At 36.8% G+C, this 12,353-nt stretch overlaps 1 protein-coding gene across 1 annotated transcript in view; it reads right to left on the reverse strand.

The window, feature by feature from the left end:
- The window catches only part of SAMHD1 (SAM and HD domain containing deoxynucleoside triphosphate triphosphohydrolase 1), a 35,263-nt gene that overhangs the window by 2,219 nt on the left and 20,691 nt on the right, over nt 1–12,353 (reverse strand). The window contains exons 8-15 of the mRNA XM_034414080.3: nt 11,499–11,599; nt 9,297–9,405; nt 7,356–7,447; nt 6,785–6,900; nt 5,821–5,960; nt 2,073–2,168; nt 1,179–1,283; nt 396–533 (exon numbers count right to left, since the gene is read on the reverse strand). Coding sequence (XP_034269971.2) covers nt 396–533; nt 1,179–1,283; nt 2,073–2,168; nt 5,821–5,960; nt 6,785–6,900; nt 7,356–7,447; nt 9,297–9,405; nt 11,499–11,599 — 897 coding nt within the window. The remainder of the gene's footprint in view (nt 1–395; nt 534–1,178; nt 1,284–2,072; nt 2,169–5,820; nt 5,961–6,784; nt 6,901–7,355; nt 7,448–9,296; nt 9,406–11,498; nt 11,600–12,353) is intronic.

The following is a 12,353-nucleotide window of genomic DNA, read 5'->3' on the forward strand; positions in this document are numbered from 1 at the left end:
ATAATTAAAAAAAAGGAATTAAGTTTTGCATTTCAGATCAACCGTTAAAATATTTTGTCATCTTCTCTCCTGACAATTGAAATAAATATGTGTACATTTAAGGGATAAAATATTATCAGGCCTGACGTATCCCTGTGCATGGGATAAATCATGATTTTTTAAAAAATTCACAATGATCTTTTTTATTGTTGTTAATGAAAATACCAATTTTATGTAAATAACATTTTAATTTCTAATAAGTTCATTAATATAATTAATATAGCACATGAGCAGGATTTGTGTCTTACCAATGCTTATTGCAGTAGCCCATTAAAAAGTATATAGTAAAGAATTACAAAATTTTCAGGAGGATGGTGTATTATGAGTGTATCCCCATTCACATGTGAACGTCTTACCCGTGGTTTAGTGAAATCCTTATCCATACACCACTGAATAAAATATTTTGTAGCAGCCTCAATTATCTTTGCATCCTTTTTTTTACAATAAACTCTGATGAGCTGCTCTGCAAACTTTTCTGGGAGCAGCTTTGAAACCTTAAAGACAGAAATAATTAAAACGCTTAACTTCAATAACTTTCCTGATCTTTCCCAAGCAGTAAAACAGACCATTCAAAGCCATTATAAAAGGAGCATCCAATACAAGCATGATAGAGCTGGTGTAGAGGATTCACCCTTTATAGCCAAATATCATTACAGATAATCCTTGACTTATGACCAGTTGCTTAGCGATTGTCCAAAGTTACAAAAACCCGCCAAAAGGTACTTTTGACCCGGATTTGAAGTTACAATGGTTGCTCTTCTTCCCAATTACATATATTTTGGGCACTCAGCAACTGGTCCAAATTTACAGTTATTTGCACAATCCTACAATCACCTAACCATGATTTGCATTCCCCCCCACCCCCCCAACAACCAGCATTTGCTTCTGATTTCTGGCAAAAAATGGCCATTGAGGACAAAGGATTCACTTAATTATTTGCATTACAACCACGGGGTTCATGTTACACCTGCTACAAAAAACATTGTAAACTCAGATATGATCTCATGATAACCTCATGATTTCTGAACATAATCCTGGGCTCAATTGTGCTCATAAATCAAGGACTACCTGCAATACAGTGGCTATTTTAAAAACAACACAATAAACTGGCAAAATCAACCACTCCCATTTTTACTTACTTGTTCTCTTGTAATTTTAACTGCCTGAGTGATGTCAGTCTTGCAGTAAAAACGAACACTGTTAATGGGGTTCCTTTTTTTCATTCCATAATCCATATCAATAACCTTTATTTATACGACAAAATCAAAATAAAGCACACTTAACAATTTATATACATACACTCTAAGAAAGCAAAGTAACAAAAGAAAATCTGAGCTTGATTGTTTTCTTGCATGTTTCATTACCCAAACTACCGTATTTTTCGAAGTATAAGACGCACTTCCCCCCCTAAAAGAAGGTGAAAATTTGGGTGTGTCTTATACATCAAACGTAGCCCCGCCCAGCCGCTGTCCCCCACCCTTTGGCCTCTGTCTCCCAGCAATTTACCTCCTTGCAGCAAGCAGCAAACAGCAAACAATCCATTTCAGCTTCAGCACAGCGTGATTAGCACAAGCAGTTGATTGCTGGTTGGATCGGCCTCCCGAACCCCAGCAGTTTCAAGCTGCAAGGATTGCCATTGCCTATTGTCACGCAGGCCTCCACTGTTTGCTTGCAAGGAGGCAAATTGGTGGGAGGCAGATTTTTTTTTCTTGTGCTAATCAGACTGTGCTGAAAATGAAACTAAAACAGGCTGTTTGCTGTAACGAGGCAAATTGCTGGGAGGCAGAGGCAGATTTTTTTTCTTGTTTTCCTCCCCAAAAAAGGTAGGTGCGTTTTATACTCTGAAAAATATGGTAAATAACATCATCACTGCTAATGATCAGTGCTGGCACTGATGATGTTACCTACTTTGGGTAATGAAGCATCTGCAAGAAAAGCAAGCTCAGAGAGCACCAAAGACCCCTCATTTCAACCCTGAGCTACAAATATTCTCCTTTACTGGTAAAACAAAACCAAAAAAGCACCTTACTTACATGAACAATAAAATCTTCAGCCTTCAGCTCCACATCTTCAGAGATTGTCTTAGGTTTGGAATTAACAATTTCAGCACACAATCCATCATAATCTTCCTGGAAGGCATAACATTTTTAATTTTTTTTAACTGGTCAGCAGACAACAGTAATTTCAGAAACTTGATTAACATCTAGAAAAATATCTGAATTGCATGTACCGTATTTTCTGGCGTATAATTTTATTTATTTTATTTATTTTATTTTGAATTTGTATACCGCCCTTCTCCCTGAGGACTCAGGGCAGTGAACATCCAAGTAAAAACATCAAGTACAAATATTAAAATACAATTAAAAGATATATATAATTTTGGCCCCATTAATTAAAAACGATAAACAAAACAATTAAAAACACTTAAAAAATAAGATGACTTTTTAACACATGAAAATCTTCTCAAAAGTTGGGGGTCGTTTTATACGCCGGATGTCGTTCTCCTGTAACCAGGCAGACCAGCCCGAAAGGCTCTGACGAGCCAAGCTCTGACCATCCCAGCTGAGTTGCCTGCTAATCAGGCAACTCAGCTTGGATCGCCAGAGCCATGTAAAAGGAAAGAAGTTTTCCCCCTCCAGCTTGCTTACCTTAGCTGCTAGTCGCAACGCTTGCCTTGCTTCGCTTGCCTGAATCCATTCCATCAGCAAGCAACTCTCTGCCTGCAATCAAGCAGGCATGGAGTTCTGGACTTCAACTCCCAGAATTCCTCAGCCAGCAAAGCAAAGCTGGCGGAGGAATTCTGGGAGTTGAAGTCTACAAGTCTTAAAGTTGCCAAGGTTGGAGACCCCTGTTCTATTGGGTAAGTTTTTTCCCCCTTTGGGAGCTTTAAAAAAATAGTTAATTGGGTTTTTTTTTAGTTATTCTTTTTTAGACCTAGCCATTTAAAGTTTAGGAAGTTTTAAATTTAGCTTTCATATAAAAATAAAAATAAAATAAAATAAAATAATATTTGTGCAGTTTTCTGAGATTTAGTGTGTTTCTGTAGTGTTTCACTCTAACTACACAAACACACAAAATCTCACAAAGCTGTATGTGGAATTTTGTGTGTGTAAAGTGTGAAAGTTGTTTTTTGGGGCTTTTTGGGGCTGTGTGAGGTTCCTGTTTGTTGCAGGGGCCATTTTGGGTCTAGCACAGCTGCTTTTACATTGTGGGTGAGCCAGTTGATGTTTTTTAATTTTTCTTTGGTGTGCGTTGGAAGAGGGGTAGTCTTATATGGCGAGTATAGCTCAAACCCTATATTTTAACAGGAAAAGTCGGGGGTCATCTTATACGCCGTCGCCTTATACGCTGGAAAATACGGTAACATTTACTGCAACAAATAAAGAATTTCTATAATAGTGTATCTATAGTCTACTGATATCATCTATGCATCTGAATATATATATATATATTTATATAATTTTCAAAACAGTAATTGCATCAAAAGCCATCTGTATTGGCAAGAGCATTCTGAACTCTTCAGGTGAACTGAAGTTGGGACTGAAGTTAATCTCCATTACAAAGAGAAGGCAAATATAGGTTGGTATATTTTAGTATTTGTTATTTCATGATAAAAGCTTATGATAACATTTTCCTGAAAATATACAGTATGTAACTGAAATATGGATTAAACAAAAAGTATGGCTCATATGGTCTAGCAGCCTCTAAGATACCTGCAGTATTAAGATGCAGCACTCTTATGAATGAAAAGCAACGATTTAATTTTACAAAAGGAAAAATAAGAATATTACATATACAGTATATCTGAACTACAGAATGAAGAATTGGAAAATCCACAATCTAATGTATAATTAAGAAACATGAAACATAATTATTAAATATAAAATGAATTTACTGGAAAATTCATTTTTGAAATAAAGGGTTTTGGTTTTTTTTGAGTTTACTAAAAGGTACCATATACACTTGAGTATAAGCCGACCCGAATATAAACCGAGGCACCTAATTTTACCACAAAAAACTGGGAAAACTTATAGACTCAAGTATAAGCCTAGGGCAGGAAATGCAGCAGCTACTGGTAAATTTCAAAAATAAAATATAGCAGACTAAGTACTGTAAATAAACATACTGTATATCCAAGACCATCCCTGTCACGGCTCCAACGGCGGCAGCTTCCGGAAATGCTGGCGGCACGGAGGCGCAGGCGAAGGCTGGGATGGGGGTGCAACATACGGGAGGCCCCCCGCAGTTCCTCAGCTTGTCTGGGCTGTAGCTGATTGAGGTGCTTTAGCAGCAATGAGCTGCGCTTTCCTCCAAGTCCCACAGAGAGAAGCATCTGTTTCCTTCTGCCGCCCACAGCACTTAGAGGAAAGCACAGCTCATGGCTGCTACCGGGCTGTCCCAGTCCCTATCGCGGCTCCAATGGTGGTGGCTTTGGGAGATGCTGGTGGCACGGAGGCACAGGCAAAGGCTGGGAGGAGGGTACAACACGTGGAGGGCCAAGTCCGCTCCCTTTCACCTCCCCACACTTGTTTACCTGTCCCAGAGAGCTTGGGCTAGGCCTCCCTTCGACCCAGCCGCCTTCCTTGCTGACATCGCTCCTGAGCGAACTCTTCCGTCTTCGGCTGTTGTGAAGAAGCGGCAGCTCTGGGTGCGCCACGCCCGCTTTGTTCTCCTTGAGAACCACTTTGCACCTTGTTTGCAAAGTGGCTCTCAAAGAGAAAGAAGCGGGCGTAGCGCACCCAGAGCTACCGCTTCTTCACAACAGCTGAAGACCTCTTCCGCTTGGAGCTCCAAGCTGTGGGGGGGGGGGCGGCTGCAACACCAGCAGCTTCAGTGGGCTCCTTCCCTCAGTTTGTTTTCTTTTACCTCGTCTAGGCAACTTTGTCATTAAAGGCTGCTCCGCATCTTTTGATCTTTCTTGGGAGTGGAGAAAAGCGACCCTGTGTGAAGGGACTGAACCTGCTGCTCTCGAGTATAAGCCAAGGGGTGCTTTTTCAGCATAAAAAATGTGCTGAAAAACTCGGGCTTATACATGAGTATATATGGTAAGTATGGAATATATACCTTTTGAGAGCATGTGTGCCTGCACAGCAATTTAATTCTACTGCTAGTTCCAATAGAAGTTACTGTATGTCTTGTATGTATACATGCAAATGGAAATTGCAGTCATGCAAGCTTCCTATATGAGCTGCTTTATTGTTTCATGAGATGTATAATTTGGGCCAATTCACTTTACAAATTATCACTTTTAAATACTTTGCAAAACTTAAGTATGAGTAATAAACTATACTATATAAGTTGTAAACATATAGCAATTTTTATCTTTTTTTTGCAAACAATTAAAGAAAACAGCTCCAAGTCAATGTATCCAAAAGAGAAAATTTAAAGGTGCTAGTAGAACGAATATAGATGAGCAACTGTTTTAGTGAGTTTTTATGTAGTTTATATTCTTGATTGGGAGCTACCCAGAGTTTGGTATAAGATGGGAAATTATAAAAATGTTTTAAATAAAATACTTACATGTATACATATACATGTACCATTTTGAACCATTACATCAGAAGTAGCAGTGCACTAGTTCCTACAACATTTTTAGATGCCCTCAGTCAACATTCCCTATTTTTAATGATCGAAATATCAAAATATTGCCAAACTTTATGAATCTTATGAGAGATTTATATTTAGAAAATATAAGAGAAGATATAGAAAATGATTGTTCAATTATTATAGCTAAATGAGTTCATACAATGAAGTGATTTAACCAGTGCAAATTGTCTCAACCTTTTTAATTTCCTTGCCCTCTGGTGGCTGCGTTTCTCCCAAGCATTTAAAGAGATCGCGCTGCTGTATTTTACACAGAATTTCGCGTGCATCACTCAGCTCTGGTTCATCAGAATGTAGAATCTTCAAAAAGATTTCATCTGCCAGAAAGCATTATATAAATAGTTATTCTCACATATATTTTGTTAAAGATTTCAGTAATAAACAATAATGCAAACTAAAAGAAAGAAAAGAGAATAGAAAGAACAAAATGTAAAAAAAAAAAATAAAGAAAGCAAAACGGAATAAAGAAGTGACTTCCAACCTCCATTACAAGTATAGACAAATTTAGTAACTCTTCACATCTTACATGGCAACAAATAGATAGCTCTTCATCCCATATCCCATCACTTATCTATAAGCAAATCCATAAAACATCAACTTTTCAATCTTGGTGTCAGCAAAGAGTCTGTAAAGGGTTGCCAGAACTTTGTAACAAAGTTTTATTTTAACCTTGATCAAGTAAACCAACCTGTGGTTTACTCACCAGTTCTTCAGTCTTTGCTACAATCATCAGCTCTTCTTTAATGCCTTCATAATTAAAGCTAGCTATAAATATTCTTATATCCATGAAAAAATATAAGACATCTTTTTCCAAGTCTAAAATGGGAACCAGTAACCTCCCAAGGAACAGAAATGCTTGTTCTATTCATGACTTTTAATCCAACTGAAGAATCTCACTGATAAAAATGGGGGAACAACAGGGTAAGATCTTTTTTCTCATTCTCTAATTCCACAAACCCTTCTGAACTGTGGATTACATAATTGGAGTACCCTGCAGAAAGACCTGAGTTTTTGAAAGGGTTTGCAGTTTCGGTGGAAACACGGTTACAGTATTATAGCACCTTGCTACAAAACTGAAACCTGAGAAAAATATTTCTCATACTTAATGTGATAAGAATTTCTGGAGAATCCACACATTCACCTGTCAGCTTGGTGTAGGCTTGCATGTCTTCCAGTGCTGTAGAGATCTGGAACACTTTTCCACCTGAGCCCTTTATTTTGATATGTGGATCAGCCTTTAGAAAGGCATCAGTAATCCTAATATGAAATAGATGATACAAATTGGCAATTACTAAAAACTGTATTTCCAAAAACTATATACTTAATTATACTTAATTAATTATACTTATAAACAATATTTGCCTTTTTCAATGAAATCTACTTTGACAATGATTAAGAGAGAAAGGAAAGGGTATGTTCAATTGAGCTATAGTAGCAGAGAAAAAGATAATTGGCTAGATTAATTTATTAAAAATGTTTTGAGAAATCAATGACACTTCTAAGTATATTAACTGTACACAACTTATTTATAAAAAGTACAGCTAAACGTCAAACGTTATCGAAGCAGCATTTCCCTCCCTAATCATGTAAACCTCTTCAAATAACATCTTATTCATTGCAAATGTATGCAGATTTAAAACTATTAAAATGCATATTTTTATAAGGATTGATATAATCAATAACTTCCACAGAGTAGATCCTTTCAAACTTACATGGTTTCAATAATGTTGCTAACTTTATGCTGATATGCTCTGCGGTGCAGACAGTTTCGTGTGTGGAACATGTCATATAAATTTCCAACCTCCTTTTAAATATAAAACATATTATTAATCTGTTAATATAACTATAGTTGCAAAACAATACAGCATTGAGGGTAGTATTAACCAACTAATTAACAAAACCGTCCACTTGCAAAATCTCTGACTAATTTTAATGGTTAGTAATAATACTCTCTCCAAATGCTTGTTTCTAGATATCCAGAAATGAATTCTGATGACTCTTTTGAAGAAATAGGGGACATTTCTAGAACATTTATTATGAATAAAATATTTACTATGCAATGCTATATATCAACAGTTTATATTGGTCATCCCATTCATGGCTTCTCATAAGCAAGACTCACTAAGTCTAAAGAGGATCATTCCCAGCTAAGTGTTTATTATTGCAATCTTATTGTATCAATTTTACTATGGATCCTCATATTGGTTTTTCTAAATAGTAATAATGTTTTTTTTAAACTGCTCTTGAACACAGCAATACATTGACTGTTGCAAAAAAAATTGTATGAGAGTTGTATAAAGATAAAATTATTTTAATCAGTAAAAAATTCTCCAACAGTTATTTTTGCAATCAACATGTTGTAAGCAGGCTGAAATAAGGAAATGCTGCAGAACTGGATAGTGAAACCATAGAAATATTAAAATAGGGGTTTGCTCTGCTGATCAGGGGGAGAAATGAAAGAAATGCAGAAAGTAACAACTTGAATTTGAATTTCAAGTGATCTACTAGTTAGCTGGGGGATTAAGAAAATATTTTACAAAGTTAAATCTGAGTTTTTTTGCCCAAATATGAGGAAAGAGAAATTATGAAATTCCTTTGGGTTGAGGAGATTTCATGCCTGAGGAATTACGCTCAATCTGAAAAAGTTTAGGAGAATGGGACCCAGAGGGTGAACTTGGCATATTTAATTTCGCTGCATAGAGCTTTAAAATGTTTGGTGCTGCATACTTGAACTTGGGTGATTTTATTTCTGCTCCAATCCCATGACACATTTAATTGTAACCCTTAATGTTTAATTTTTATTATGTTCAGAGGTTCCTTCCCCCAAGGGGGAGAGAGAGAAAGAGAGAAAGAGAGAAGGGGAGAGGGAGGGAAAGAGAGAGAGAGGGAGGGAAAGAGAGAAATGATATTACAAACATTTTTCTTTTTTATTGTTGCTAAATGTAATATTTCAAAAGCAGAAAAAAATGAAGGGGCATAAAAGTGCATTTATCACATTTTTCTTAGAACATTAGCTGAACTCTGCCTTCTTTATCTTTATTTTAAGTAGTAAAACCTCATTATTCAGGTTAAATTGCTGTGTTGGCACCTTGTAATAAATAAGTGGGTTTTGGGTTGCAGTTTGGGCACTCGATCTCTAAAAGATTCGCCATCACTGGCCTAGGCATTCCTTCCCTTCAAAGAGAATTTTCAAGATTCAGGTGAAATAAAAGAGGCCATGGGGACACTTCTGACCCTTATTTGTGCTTTGATAGTGATGAGCATGGCACTATATCTACAAAAATTGAATAAACAAATAAATAAATAAGCCATCCAGAGTCACCTTAAAACAAGATGGGCAGCAAACAAATCTAATAAATAAAAGTTAGAGATTACATAAAAAGGCATCTTGCCCTGACTCTTACTATTCTGCTCTTTAAATTAAGGCTTTCACTGCAACTCTTTCATCATTCAGTAAACTCACTAACTTTGGTAAACAAAGAATTAGCTTTCTAATCTTTGGAAGTCAGAATTTAGACTTCTAAGAAATCCATTTTGAAATCTCTCTATTCTCATAAACAAGAACTATAACCTTATCTTATTCCTGCAGTGTGTACCCTAACTGATACTTTCGTGAAATATACAAAATACACAATCTGTCCAAGGGAATTTACCTTGTCACGGGTACAAATATGCATCATATCTTTCACTTGGCACACCCGAGCAAATTTAATGAAGCGCTCATAGTCAAAATTGTTTTGAATTCCAAGATGATGACAATCCCTGAGTATATTCCAAAAAGACAAATAAGACCATTCAATTATATTCTGGATGGGGAGAAACAAGCTCAGACTCAACCCCTCCAAGACCGAGTGGCTGTGGCTTCCGGCATCCCGGTATAGTCAGCTGGTACCATCACTGACAATAGGGGATGAGATCTTGCTCCCCACAGAGAGGGCCCGCAACTTGGGTGTCCTCCTGGATTCACGGTTATCTTTAGAAGATCATTTGACGGCCGTGGCCAGGGGTGCCTTTTATCAGGTTCGCCTGATCCGCCAGTTGCGTCCCTTTCTGGATCGGGACGCCTTGCGCACGGTCACTCATGCCCTAGTTATCTCCCGTATGGACTACTGTAATGCTCTCTACATGGGGCTCCCCTTGAAAAGCACCCGGAGGCTCCAACTGGTCCAGAACGTAGCCGCGCGGGTGATTATGGGCGCAGCTTGTTACGCCCATGTAACACCTCTCCTACGCGAGCTGCACTGGCTCCCGGTGGTCTTCCGGGTGCGATTCAAGGTGTTAGTTATCACCTTTAAAGCGCTCCATGGCTTAGGACCTGGGTACCTACGAGACCGTCTTTTGCCACCAATAGCCTCCCACCGACCAGTTCATTCTCACAGGGAGGGACTACTCAGGGTACCGTCAGTCAAATTATGTCGCCTGGCGACTCCCAGGGGGAGGGCCTTCTCTGTGGGGGCTCCAACCCTTTGGAATGAACTGCCCCCGGAGATACGGAATAGCCCTGATCTCCGTGCTTTCCGCCGTGCCCTCAAGACCCTGATGTTCTAACAGGCGGCGCTAAACATACGAACATGTGAATGATTTTTTAAATGTTATCTAATTCTGGGTTTTATTTAATTGACCAAACTAAGTAACAATTTTAATTAGCAATTTTATGATGTTTGTGTGTCTATATTTTTCTTGACTGTACACCGCCTTGAGTCCTACGGGAGAAAGGCGGTATAGAAATATAATAAATAAATAAATAAATAAATAAATAAATAAATAAATAAATAAATAAATAAATAAATAAATAAATATTTAAATTAAGTTTGCATGTGAATATATTTACAATGATTCTAATAAAGATTATTGCACACAAATTAATGTACAGTACTGATTTAAAATATTATTTATGGAAAGTAAAACAGTAGCAAAATTATTAAACCAAAACGGACAATGAACATGAAATAGATCAGAAATTTCAACATTCTACAGCGATCAACATTTTTAATGTTCATTTATTTGATTTTCCTAAGCAGTTTCCCATGATATTAAACAATTCATAGAAGTTGGAATTTCAAATATAAAATAATCTATCTATCTATCTATCTATCTATCTATCTATCTATCTATCTATCTATCTATCTATCTATCTATCTACACACACACACTTAATTTTAAAGTCTTAACTATCATCTGACCAACATTCTTTCTCATTTTCCACCATATTTTCTCTACTATGAATTACAGATCCACAAGTCTCATTTCACTGAGAAAAACATCAACTGTAGACTGGTCAAGGTGCTTATTTTTACTCAGCTTCCTGTACAGCTTTTTGATATATTATTCTGCAGAATCAATAGGGATAGTGCTAAGTCAAGATATTGTAGAGGTGGAATGAAAATAATTGAAAATTGGCATTTCTACTAATAGCAACCTACTTTATACAGAACTAAATTTGATACCAACCTATTGGTTTATTGAAGACTTAACAAAGTGATACAATTAATAGCTTAATTTCTTCATTTATTTATTAAAATATATGATATAGCTTGACGTAAGAGTGAGCTAAAATCTACCCATTTCTTCCTTGCTTTTTATATATATGAATATAATTTGATGTTTTCTGAAGGGATACCACCATACATTATTTATCAAGAAGGCTAATAATCTAAAATAATACATAATAATACAAATAGCATAAAAACAATTAAAACCACATAAAACTGAAGGAGTCTAACTGCAAAGAAAAACACATTCCTGTTCTTTAAAAATGGGGAAAAAATACTTTGTTGAAGGCGTTGTAGGCAAAACTCTTTCAATATTGCTTATAAAAATGTTTTCAAGTCTAGTAAATAGTAAAGTTTTCATACCTAGCAAAGTAGTCCCATTTATCAACATCAATGCCACTTGTTTTGTTAGCCACTATTTCATAAAGAAAACTCTTGTTTTTGGAACGACCATGATAGGGCCACTGTATGAGGAGGACAAAAATGTAAGCAAATACTATCTTCTAATCAATATTTATACCTATTTCATGGTGAACAATCAAACCAAGATTTTTAAGCAGTAACTTTCCAAAGTTTTGCAAATGCTGCAGCAGAATAGTTTCTATAATCTGTATTCTAATCATAAAGAATTAAAAAGCGGACAGTTCCAGTCCGGCTCATGACAGCAGGGCGTGGGGGCTGAGGCAGCAGCAGTGATGGGAGAAGGGTGGCAGCAGGAGGCAGGACAGTGGTGCAGTGTTAGCATTGGGGGCAGGGCATCAGTGCAACATTGGGGATGGACAGCAGGGGGCAGAGCATCAGTGACTGTCCACAACAGTCCCTCTTTTTTACGTGGCCCCTTGGGAAAATTAATTGCCCACCCCTGTTATAGATGTATTCCATAATTATTCCCATTGCTGTATTATGTCTGGTTTTTAAAATGTTTCACATCTTTTTTTAACATGCAATGTTTTATTTGTTCTGCTCCATGTCATATCTGAGTAAGAGTTTATATATGGGCCCTAGTGGGTGTCTTAATTCTGCATGACATTTCAAAATTTTCTTAGAAACTCTCCCTCCTTTTTGAGTTCAGTTTTTAATTTTACAGCAATGTTTAAAGTAATACATATTTTTTTTATTTGAACAGAATTGGGGGAAAAACATTTATACATCTATTTTAATGATGGTTCTCAACATGTCAGCAAGCAGCACCTCCCACCCTCAGAAATGTCAGGACTA

Source organism: Pantherophis guttatus, chromosome 3, assembly GCF_059756535.1.
Source record: "Pantherophis guttatus breed Tessera chromosome 3, ASM5975653v1, whole genome shotgun sequence".
NCBI classification, from domain to species: Eukaryota; Metazoa; Chordata; class Lepidosauria; order Squamata; family Colubridae; genus Pantherophis; species Pantherophis guttatus.